The sequence below is a fragment of the Ambystoma mexicanum genome, chromosome 1p (assembly GCF_040938575.1).
Source record: "Ambystoma mexicanum isolate Mex_15411 chromosome 1p, UKY_AmexF1_1, whole genome shotgun sequence".
NCBI classification, from domain to species: Eukaryota; Metazoa; Chordata; class Amphibia; order Caudata; family Ambystomatidae; genus Ambystoma; species Ambystoma mexicanum.
Genome location: NC_090921.1, coordinates 1,274,003,253 through 1,274,015,338, shown reverse-complemented (window position 1 = coordinate 1,274,015,338; position 12,086 = coordinate 1,274,003,253). Strand labels below are relative to the sequence as shown.

The 12,086-nt window shown below is 43.7% G+C and overlaps 1 protein-coding gene across 3 annotated transcripts in view; it reads right to left on the bottom strand.

Annotated features, from left to right (window-relative positions):
* The window catches only part of LOC138452852 (synembryn-A), a 255,050-nt gene that overhangs the window by 229,723 nt on the left and 13,241 nt on the right, over positions 1–12,086 (bottom strand). For all 3 annotated transcript variants that reach the window (XM_069605202.1, XM_069605203.1, XM_069605204.1), the window contains exon 2: positions 9,788–9,835. In XM_069605202.1, coding sequence (XP_069461303.1) covers positions 9,788–9,835 — 48 coding nt within the window. The remainder of the gene's footprint in view (positions 1–9,787; positions 9,836–12,086) is intronic.

Here is a 12,086-nt window from a genome sequence, read left to right as displayed (position 1 = left end):
GTTTAACCGTGGGGTCTGGTGTTGGACTAGACGACCAGTGTCTACAGAACTAAGGAGTTGTAACCTTATTTGGCCTAAGAAAATTATTCTCTTGGGACGCCAGTTTTCAGGTAGAGATATAGTCACATTTTCCTACCTTTTTCTTCCCTTTTTGGTATTGAGGGCTAGGTGTAGTAATGCAAACCTGTGACGCCCACATATTGATATGTTTATATTGTCTTTGTTGCACCCACAGATTTTGGAATATCTTTTTTGAAAACTAAGAATAGAATTTTGAGCGGAAAAGGACTGCCATTTCAGAGCACAAGAGATATGATTGCCCCTGAGGAATGTCCAGTTAACACACAACACTAAGGACAGAAACTTATATAAATCGGGCTATGACGAGCACAGTGTGGAATAATAACAATTAATTTGGCACTGTTCTCGGTTTTCAGGTTTCAACTTTTGTTTCCCGTGTCTGTTAATTGTTTAAAATTGTTTTTTTACTGCTTTGTATATATTGTATTGTAACATGTGCATATGCTTTTTAAGTGTTTTAGATTTGTTTGTCAGGGTCTTGTGTTTTTGAGTTCTTTTTGAATATTAAAATATGTGATTTGGAACATCTTTTGAGGACTTATACTGATGATTGACGAATGTACAAGGTGATGTCATGGTATTACCATTGTGTACATTTTGGACATTGTTAATGTTTACTAGGGATTAGACTCCTCCTTTGTTTGTAAAATAATTTGATTATATCCCCACTTAGTAGGAGGGGTGAATACCAGATACTTGTGGGGTAATACTCCTGTAGAAATTTAGCAAGTGTCTGTGTGCCATCCCAAATGGGTATCTACTGATTTATTGAAACTGAGAGTGTGTATTTCTGAAGTATATTTCAAAGTGTTACATATTTGCTCCCTTCTAAAGAAGGCTTATTCAACTGACTTATTAATAAATAATCGTTTAATCAAGAAACCTAAGTGTTATTTGAATACTTGTCACTGTTACAACCCTACAGCTCATGACCCCTCTTGAGATAAACCTGGCTGCTCAGTCACTCTACCAACTTGTGTAGTACATGCTTATACCAAAGGTTTGGTAAACTATTGCTAAGAGGACAAGGTTGGTGCAGTCTCCCACAGGGTACTGCATACAATGTTACGTAACACCCCAGAACGTACATCAGTGCTAGTGTCTCGTAGAGTAATTAGTTCTTAAAGCTCAGTAATCTAGCAAATCAAAGCAAACCTAACACTTAAGATCAAAGTAAATTGATGTGTTTACTCTTATTAAAAGAGGACAGTTCAAGAAAACTGGAAGAAAAAGGAGGGGTCGGGGGATAAAATATTCAAAATATGGGGAGTCATTAATGTCATTTGTAAAGCCTGCATGCCCCCCTTGTTTGGTAGCAGGAAGGCTCTTGAATTGCAGAAAAGTGTCCATGGGACAGTCCTTGCAAAAATATATTGACAGCGTAGTTTGCAAATGAAGGGGAAATAAATGTAAATAATTTGTTATTTTGAAAATAAGATGCATTTAGCACTTTATTCTTGGACTCTTCCTCGTCCACGTTCTCATGTCATGAAGTGACCTGCCTCAGTATAGACACCACATGAAACAGCTAAATAATGTAAATACATTTTTTAAAAAAAAAGTTCTGGGCCAGGACCCCATGCTCCTTCCCCTTGGGTGGTATATCAGGAAAAGGCAAGACCCCACCAACTACTGATGATAACTAAGCTATGCCAAGACATGCAGTATAAAGCCAAGAGAGGGAGGCAGAACTGAGAGGAGGAAGACTACATGTAAAAGGAATAGAGGCATTACCTCTTTGTCCCTCTTCCTCCTCTTAGTCCTTACCTCATCAAGATCTGAAAAGCAGTACACTGGATCTTTCCCAAAGAATATATGGGCACTACTGCGGTGCACAAACTATGCTCTGTTATTTGTGGAATTAGAGATCAGTCAAACATGCAAGAAAGGATGGCAAACCTGAAGGTCTGCCGTGGAGGACCAACATTAGGAACATGTAGGTGTGGCTGTCCAAGCATAACAGTGCCTTGGGTACCAGAGGGTGATCCATGTGGGAAAGGCAGATCTGACGTAATAGGGAGCGGTCTTGAAGACCTTTTGGAAAGGTTAAGGACCTCTTGCAATCAAGTGTTTTGGGGGGGGGGGGGTGCATGTAGATCTCAAAGTAAGGATAGCTGCAAGCTGGGCCCTCAGGGAAGGGGTAGACTTACTTCTAGTAAACGCCTGGCAAAACATTTCCAGTACCATGACTGGATCACTGGATAGTGAGTAAAGACTTACAGTGCCACACTGTTTAACAAAGGACCTCAATTTTTATGACGGTCAATGGTCTACCTGGTGACGCCAACGCTGAGTAGATGCCCTCGTTCTCAAGACCTAATCTCTTAAGGTTCATGTCATCAAGTATGAGCAGCTTAGGGTCTAAGGAGAGGAGGATACAGAAGAAGAGCCAGGATTCACAGGAAAGGTGCCTTCCATGCCCAACAGGGAGAGTTCAGAAATATCCAGGGCCTTTCAGTCTTGAATCACAAGAGCACGGCTTGTGGGAGCATAATGAGGGCTAACCCATATGTGCAGATCTTGCGGCCAAGGCGAAGAGGGAGCATCCATCCCCCTGGCCTCCCCTTACCTGTTCCATTACAAAAACCTGGAACGTGGAGCATCCTGGCTAGTTGCAAACGGTTCTACTGAAAGAAATCCAAAGTGTTTGTGAGAAAAGTGTTGAGACCAAAAGGGAAGACTTGACTAGGAGTATCTGCTCCCATGTTAAGGATCCATAGAATCTAGGAAGTCTTGCTGGATTAATGGTTTTCCTCCGCCCAGTCTATGATCCTCACTACCACCGTCAGGAGATGGGTGGTGTGTCCCCTGTTGCTTGTTGCTGATCTGTGTTCAGACAGAAGGGAAGACTCGATTAGGAGTACCTGCTCCCATGTTAAGAATCCCTAGAAGAAGTGAACCTTTCAACTGCTCAGTCGAAGATCCTTGTTTGGGGAGTTTTCCTAAAGTCCACTTTAAGTCAGCGGATTGAATTTACAATACAGAAAATTCATTAAATCTGCAGCTGCCTTTCAACATTAACCACACTGCATTTCTCGGCTTGTTTTTTCTCTGCAACACGTGCAGGCAGGACCAACGTCACATTTTGCTCATTCCTACAGAATTGCCTTAGAGTGTTGCAATGGGAACGAAGTCGGGTTCCAACTGATTGGCCTTCCAGCTGTTTAACTGATCTACCGGGAGCCGGCAGGCGGGAGAGTTGGCCCCCAGCACCGGAGCTGGAGGGAGCCCCCCCCCCTCCATGCCGCCGCCCCTGCAACCTTCCCACAGCCCATGCTGCACACAGAACAACCTGACCGTTTCCCTGCATTTCGGGACAATTTACAATGTGCCACTACTCTGCACTGATAAGCCTGTCTCCCTTCTCTCACAGCCTGACTGCAAACTGCTTCCTCCTCTCACTTGTCATGTGTATTTACTGTACATCTCACTTACAGCCTGATTTTTGCTGCCTGGATCCAACCCCTTACTTCCTACTTAAGAGCACCTTAAACATCCTTACCCTCCATGTTGCGCAATATTAGTGCTCTTTGGCAAAATCACATCTAGGTGTGCTTTTTAAATTGTTGCAGCCTCCATTTTCAAAACAAATGAGACATAGGTATGGTGATTGCCTTGCATCAAATCTGGACATGGTGGTAACGGCTGAACTGAACCGCGTTGCACCCAGATAGAGCTATGGGAATGGGCATGGGTCACAACTAGATAGTTCCACAGGGATTAGTTTGCATCACACACAGACTGGGATGGAAGGGCTGGCCGGAGGAACAACAAAGAGAATTGTAGAGACTGACTAGCGTGACATATAGACATTGGCGAGGGACAGCCTAGTGTCATGCTGAAACAAGATCCCTGTAAGGCAGACATTCATATAAACCTTGAAAGACACAAAATATGTGTGCATCTCTTCAGACAACAATGCTAATAACCAAGCCTACTAAAACCTCACGCCTCTGCATATGCCTCTCAAAACTCAACTAAACCCAACCATACCTCTAAAACCATAAGAACCCGCACGCACTTCACTACACTGCAACAACAAACAACCCACCCATAGCCTTACACAACAACACACGATGGATACGGATACCACACCAAAAAGCTCAGCAAAAGGTGTTAACCAAACTGAAGCTGCCAACAGCACATCACAGCTCCCTTGCTCTTTCTCCAATCTTTGTCCTACTAATGTACCCCAACCAATCCACTTTTTTTCAGATCCGCCAGTGTGCCAGGGCACCACTGCGTTGGTGATAGTGCACAGTATAAAATATCCTTTAACAGAAACATTAAATATAAATAAGGCACTCCTAGTGGTGTGTCAAATAAAAAGGGCCTATACTAAGAGACCTATTGCCAAACCTTACAACTAATACAAAATGGGGTGTGGGATAGTTCTCAAGAAAAGAAAGAAGTGTTCTCAAATAATATGTCAGGATGCGGTAGCTTGGGTCTCCCTTCCCCACGTTTTGATCATGGGGCAAGGTGGTGGGATTTTGGAGCACAGTGCAGTCTCGAGCTTCCCCAGCACGAGACAACAGTTTCACTTGCAACTATCAGGACCGTCAATTTGATGGCCAAGTCTTGTTTCTTCTGAAAGTCTCTTGCCTTTGAGGGCCTGACGTAGACAGATAACAAAACAAAAGTTCCTTCAATAAATGTAAGTTTGTTTCCTGGTTTTACTTAGGGTGGAGATTCTTCACTCCTTGGATCTCCCTCTTCTGGGCTTGTATCGCAAAACAGTTCCCATCGATATCAAGGCCTTTGGTGGTTCTGGTTTCCTGGTCCCGAGGGCCTGGCAGATTTTATCTAGAACAAAACAACAAAGAAACACAAAGTTCTGCATCATGTATTTTTCAGGTTATGGCTTCGCCCCAGGGTCCCCCTCTTCCGGGCGTAGACCCTACCTTGTTTTCAGCCTCCCTCCACCAGGTTCACTATGGCTTTTCCTTCACGCACAAATCTCAATGTCTTTTTAAACAGTTCCAGTGGACATCCCTCAGCCGGGTTCACTCTTGTCAACACACTGTTTCTTTGGGACTTTAGACTTGCCCCCTTCTCGTCAGCATTCCTCTTCTGGGTTCACTCTTGCCAACTTCACATTCACTTTCATTGTTTGCGGGATCCACTTCCCTTGCTTTCTCGCGCTTCCTAGGTCAAAGGCTTTCAAATGTATGGGGATTTTGCTTGACCTCCTGTATGACCACTTTGACCTATCTTGACGACTCTACAACGGCTTTCTGGTAACTGGATTTTCATTCGGCCTGGGATTGAACAGGGTTTCTCGGAGCAGCACCACGTGGTGCCGGCTCCCTTTTGCAGCTGCTCTCCCTTTTACAATGTTACTGTTTCTTAAGCTTTTCTTACTTTGCTACTTTCATTCACCACAGCCCGATTCTTATCGGCTCTCCACTCGACTCACCAGCTGTGATGAACCACATTTGGCATTCCTCTTTAACTGGAGTCAAGGCCGGTACCACGGAAGCAGGATTGGCCCTCACTCTGGCTTATCGGCATCAATACGCTCTGTGTACCGTTGACATCTGCTGCAGCACACTTGGGCTATTGTCCTGGGCCTTACGATTCTTCCAGCAGAGGGTTTGCAGGGTTTTGTTGAATAAGGCAAGGTTGTCTCTAGACTCATCAGCCTCTCAGTGTTTGCCACCTTTCTCCTCCTTTTGAACTGCCGGTCTGGATAGATGTCTCGTCGTGTGGTCTGCCTTGCTTGTACTGTGCTCTCTTGCTCCACCTTTTATCCCTGTGGGGAAGGGAAAAGGCAGTCGGTGTGTGTGTGATTCTGATCAATTGCCTGACTTTACCTGATCCTTGTAGTGAGACATGTCAGGTAAACGGCTCTGGTGTTAGTCTGTTCTCTGGTGTGTCATACAAAAGTGTTTGTGTCGGAAAATGGGGAGAGGGGCAGTGGTTGGATAAGGAAAAGGTTTTGAAAGAAGGGGGATATTGCATCTCACCCATCCGGTGTCCCACTCCCAACGGACCCCCCTCCAGGTGATCCTCCCTCACTAGTCTACCCCCATTAACTGGATCAAATAGCAATGGCCGTGTCCTGGCCACCTGGATAACAGATCCCCAGGGTTTAGCCAGGGAGACACCTTCAAGTTTCTCACAGAACTAAAATAAATGGTAACGTGACATGGCACAAACTCTTAATGACCTTTTTGACATGAAGGCACCAGGCGTTTTCAATTTTTCTATGTCAGTTTGACCACTCCATTCCCTTGTCCTCCATAATAATCAACAATCTCCTTTGCACAGTCTATTCTTGACTAGGCCACTTTTGGCTCAGCCTTGGCAGTCCGAGACTAAACATTCTTGAGTTTGACCTGAAGTATAAGGTATAGAGATGCCCAGAAAGATAAGCCACCAAACTGCTAGGATTGCATGACCACACTCAACCTCTCACACATCCAGCATTACAAGATGTCCACCATTCTCCAAATCTTCCTAGCAAACACAACTTAAATTATCACAACACTTGACACATTCTCGTCTTTTTTGCATAACTATAGTCCACGTAACAGGACTGACATGCACTCATGCGATCACAGAACATGCTGTCCAATGCACCCCTCCCTCCCTTTTGTTTGCAGCATATATTTCCCATTTTCGCATCCGATCTTCCAATTGCTCATTTTCTTTCCTCCAACAGATTGATGTCTGGATACTCCTGGTGGGGGCACTCTACACCACTCAATAAACACGCGTAAGTGCTCTGAAAGTACTGATGGCTAAGCATAGTTCCAAATCTTAACATAACATCCATCCATCAGCCTAAGAGGGGAAACAAAGAAAATATACTTTGTTTTTATTTCCTTGCACTGCTGGAGTGGGACTATTTTATGTCTCTTTTGCATCAGTGGTTACAGACTATAAATCTGAGACCTAGCAAGAAACTTGTGGCATATTTCCATTAATGGACTACTCACAAAGATTTCAAACTGTATCGGGTGTATAATACACCAATGTAGCTCTCGCTCTACCTTAGTCTCTCTCTCTGCCCCAGTCTCCCTCCCCCTGCCTCCCCTTCCATCTCTCCCAGTCTCCCTCGCTCCATCTGTCTGCCTCCCCCTACATCTCACTCTCTCACTTCCCCGTCGCTCTGCTTGCCCTTCAGTATCCCTCTCTCTCCTCATCCACCTTCCTCCCCACCGATTATCCATACCATCAACCCTCCCCCCGCTCCATCGATCCCGCCTCTCCTTTTGCCACTCCTCCCATCCATCCCGCGCTCTTCATCCATGCATCCATCCCTCCCACCCACTTCCTCGCCCTCTCCTCCATCAGTCCATCCATCCATGCCCTTTCACTCACTCACTCAGCTCCTTCTCCCCATGCAACCCTCTCACACACTCGATCTGCCTTGCTCGCTCCATCACTCTCACTCCAGCTCCATGCTCCCCCACCCCCCTCTTCTTCTCCATCCATCCATCCATCCATCCATCAATCAATCCATCCCTCCCTCGCTCCCTCCCTCTTCACATCCATCTCTCTCGCTCTTTCTCACTCTACGTTGGTGAGAGTCTGGCTGTCAGACGTGCATTTCTAAGAGTTACCCCAACCATTGCCGCCAGGTGCACGACCGAAGAAAAAAAAAACATGTCTTGATGGGGACAGAGGGCAGCAGCAAAAATCAGCAATAAAAAAAATGATTTAATTGTACTAACATTGTAAACTGGCTCTATATAAAATGTTAAACTGTTCATTGCTAAGGATCACTTCCAGTATATATTTTAGTCATACTATTTGGGATAATGTACCCCCCTTCTAAACGTTATAAGGATTTTGCAAGTCACTAAGGAGTTCTGTGACCAAATAGAGGAACAAGGCCGAAGGCTTTTGGCTTAAAATGATGTAAGAGATCTTCCATTTGCTGATCCACAAGATCAATGTAGAATCTGTTTGGATTTTCTTTTGTAAACTAACACGTAGTAGCTTCTAATGTGTTGCAGAAAAATACTTTAAGCAGCTTAATAAAATGCATCGAAAAAAGGTTTTCCTAGTGTGTTTTAAAATAAGTAAAAACATGCAGATTTTTGCTCACATATGTTAAACTCAGAAAGTGCACAGGTTATACATTCTACCATTAACAGTTCCTTGTCAATGGCAGTAAAGCATCACAGAAAGCTAGCTATTTTACAAGCAAGGAATTTAAAAAGCTTGCCACAGCTTTAATTAAGTGCTGCAGTGACCAATGGAGTTCTATTCTGGCACAAGCAGCAGGCATTGTGATCCCTTAATAACTGATAACAGAGCTGTTGTGATGTTACAACTGCCCTGTAATAAGAACATTATGTCCAGGCATTCATGTGGATATTGCAGGTTGGCACATATTAGAAGAATATTACTGTTGTCTTCCAGAGCAAAGTACATGATCTAAAAAAAATCAATAATAAACAAACATCACCAAATACATAATGAACACTGAGCTTTGTACTTATTTCATTTTTCACAACTCTCACCCCAACATTAAAATATTTCTAACATGGGTCCATATACACCCACTCGGACAGCCTCAAGTTTTAAATGTGAGGTTAGAATAGCTGCAATGTCAATCATGCTATTGGGGTCCCAAGGACAAAATGATAACCTTCCCCTCACAGAATTTTAGCTGGGTCTCAGAATAAGGATGGCTATGCACATGCTTAGTTCCCAATGCATAATATATATAAATAGGATCATCGGCTCAGTCTCATGATCTGTAAATTAGGTCCAGAACAGACTGAGATTACTTCTCGGGTACATGACCAGAAATCAAGGCTTACCAAAAGTGCCTAGAATTACCTCCATCTCAGTGCAGCGTGTTGAATCATTGAGCAGTGTCATCACCCAGTTAAATAAAGTTTGATCTTACTTTCATTCTGTGATTTCTCAATCTTCTCTAGCATAGCCCCAGATGTTTTACAAACCTAGCAACACCCCTGCTGAGTCTCACAAACGAATCCCTGCAGCAGTCTAAGCATATCCCATTGGGAGATAATGAACACTACTGCACACAAAGGGATCGATTCTCAAAGTTATACACTGGAGCAAAGGAGGAGGGGCCTGTGAGCAACTCAGTTCTGCACCTGCTACCTCATAACTTATTCTCAAAGCCCCAAAACGAGCTTGGGGAGATGCTCACAAGCAAATGCAATTCACAAAGATTTGATCAAGGCCTCTAAGGGTTGCTCCAGGCATTCTAGATGTGCTCCAGTTTCAGGCTGTGAGGATTAGACAAAGGTAGCAGGTGAAAATCAAGGAGCCTGATGGGCATCTTCCCGTTTGCTCCAGAGCAAGTGTCTGAGAATCAGGCTCGCAGCATCCATCTCAGTGAGACTTTAAGTAATTACAAGGCAAGGTTTTTAGAAATGGGCCCGGTTTAGGTGGGGGCCCAGCATGGCATGGCAGAACCCTTTGTGAAGAGCCAGAGATGGCTCTAAGTGGCATCCTCACTGCTTGTTTGATGGTAAGGAAACTATTTTGCTGGCTATGGTTCCTCCAGCAGATGGGCAACGAGTGCTGATTGGTCATACAAGCAGCAAATCTGCACACGGGGGGGTTAGGGGGGTAGGGAGAAAATTGACATTTACCAGAGGTGTCATAAAAACCTTGTAACGATGCTAGACTTATGTTATACACTTTTTCCACAGCAGAATTGTTCCAAAAACCCAGTGAACAAATCAGGTCATTAGAGGTCCCGATTCCTTACCTTGCGTTGTTCCCTGTGCTCACCATTGAAAAAGAAACATTGCGAGTTCTAAAATGAGAAAAGAAGGGAAGAAAAATCAGGAACAGTCCTTTGCGATTCAGGGATCAAACACGACTTGGTCTTAACCAGAATTTCATACATTCAGCAGAACACTTATACGGATATAAAATCAGTATTTTTAGAGAGCACACCCCTCTTGAGGGGTATCTTGGTACTCATTTTCAAAATCTGTGAAGTTGGGTAACAATGACCTCTGAATGACAAAGGGCTGAGTGGACCTCCCAGGATTTGAACCTGTGGTCATGAGTTCAAACAAAGATCCCTGTAGTGGATTCATTAGTCCACTAATCCACAAGTGCAACTATGCAACCATTAGAAGGGAAAGAGTGAAAGCAGACTTTCCTAAAATGGCTACTCACAATTTAAAAAAAAGTCATGCTGAAATGAAAGATGGGCCCAGTACCCACCAGCACTACGTACCCACAATGTAACAAATATACAAGACCTACAGCTCAATTGCAGAACAACACGCATGTCTACAAAGCACTTGCTGAAAAGACCTGCCCCCACCACACTCAAGCATGTACACCGGCACAAATACACAGGCTACAACAGACTGTCATATGCATTGTACACATGTCCCTCACACCACACACACCACGCAAACACATTGCTTTTCAAAAAAATACTTGCACGATACAGGAACTGCAAACAATTCATAGAAACGTACACTTCACAGAAAACATAAACATCACATTATCGTATCGAATGACAAAAAACTCAAAACACATTTTTAAAAAACGTGTATCCTACCGACATGGTATCCTCTGTCACCCTCAGCACACATGTGCACCCTACCCAACATACTGCATACTAAAATTGTACTTGAAACCTGTACTATCGATTTGCATTCTGTTAAAGAGAGTTCTATTAACATATAAAACACCCACAAACGTACATACGTTACAAGTTCATATCGCACAAAAATCTATCTATACAAATTACTACAATAACTACTTTTAGGAATGGCCTTCTCATCAGGCTTCCATCTAAAGAAAAACATTTCATGGTCAGAAGAGGCCAAAAGTCTTCCCTTTTAAAAGACATTTGCACCATGCCCATATGAGTCATCTGTCATACCACATGAATATCACAGAAGGCAATTTCTTTATTATTCTGATAACTTCTACACCTGTTTTGCACTGTTCAGGTTTCCTTGAAAGCGATGTGCATGTGTTACATTGCACTTACCTTGCCTTCTCAAACTGTCCCACCTTCCTTGACCCTAGCCCTTAAATTATTCTGGAATGTTCAAAGGATATGATGGATTGGATACGATACCCCATCCTTTCCCTCTACTGGGGGCATCACGGAGCAACTGCAAACATATCGGGCGCCTTACAAATCACTAATAAACAAGAGCCGCCAGATGAAATGAAATGCAGATGCCAAGGTGCCAGCGGGAACTTAAGCCACCTTGCGAATGTTTTGTGCCAGTACCTAAAGATGGTTCGATATGTGAGGGGTCTAGAAATCCTGTCACTCGTGGAAGATTGTTGCATTCACAATATTCTGAATAGTGCCTACATCTGCCCAAGCATCGCTAATTTACTCATTTGTACGTCATGCACTTTTCATGACTAGAACTCTCATAATGTTTTGAGCCATGCAGTGCGTCTACCTGCTGTACACATCTGTGGTACATTGTGGATGCCAAATACTGATAAACTCTCAACTGACCCATTCAAATTAAAATGATTTGACATTTTGAATCAGTTAATCACTTAAGTTATGCATAATGCAATCAGGATCTCTTTGAGGGAAGGTCAGAAGTCCTTACATATTTAATATCATTGTTGGAAAGACAAATAGGTCAATTAGTTGCTACCTATTGGTCACAAGGTTTTCGTCCAGTGAAATCATGGCCTATGTGATGGCATAACCTAATGTATCACGTTTAGGGTAACTGTCAGCTTTGCGCATGTGATGCTTCCACTAATCGTTTAATTGGAGATGTTATTATAGGTCACCAGATGTGACCTCCGCAGCAAGGGCTCCAACCCAGGCCTACCTTCGTCAGTGCTTCCGCCAGAGAGACTCTCACCGACATCCTCTTTGTCGTTCCTTCACCTATAGACTCTTCGTATGGTTGCTCTGCTCTCTCCCTACTCTTCCTCACACATAAAGGTGGCACCCGCTGGGAGGTCCTGCTTGCCTTCTCCTCCACCTCTAGGGTCATCATAAATGTTTATCGGAATAGTACCATCCTGGTACAAGGGCCTCAATCCAACCTCCTACT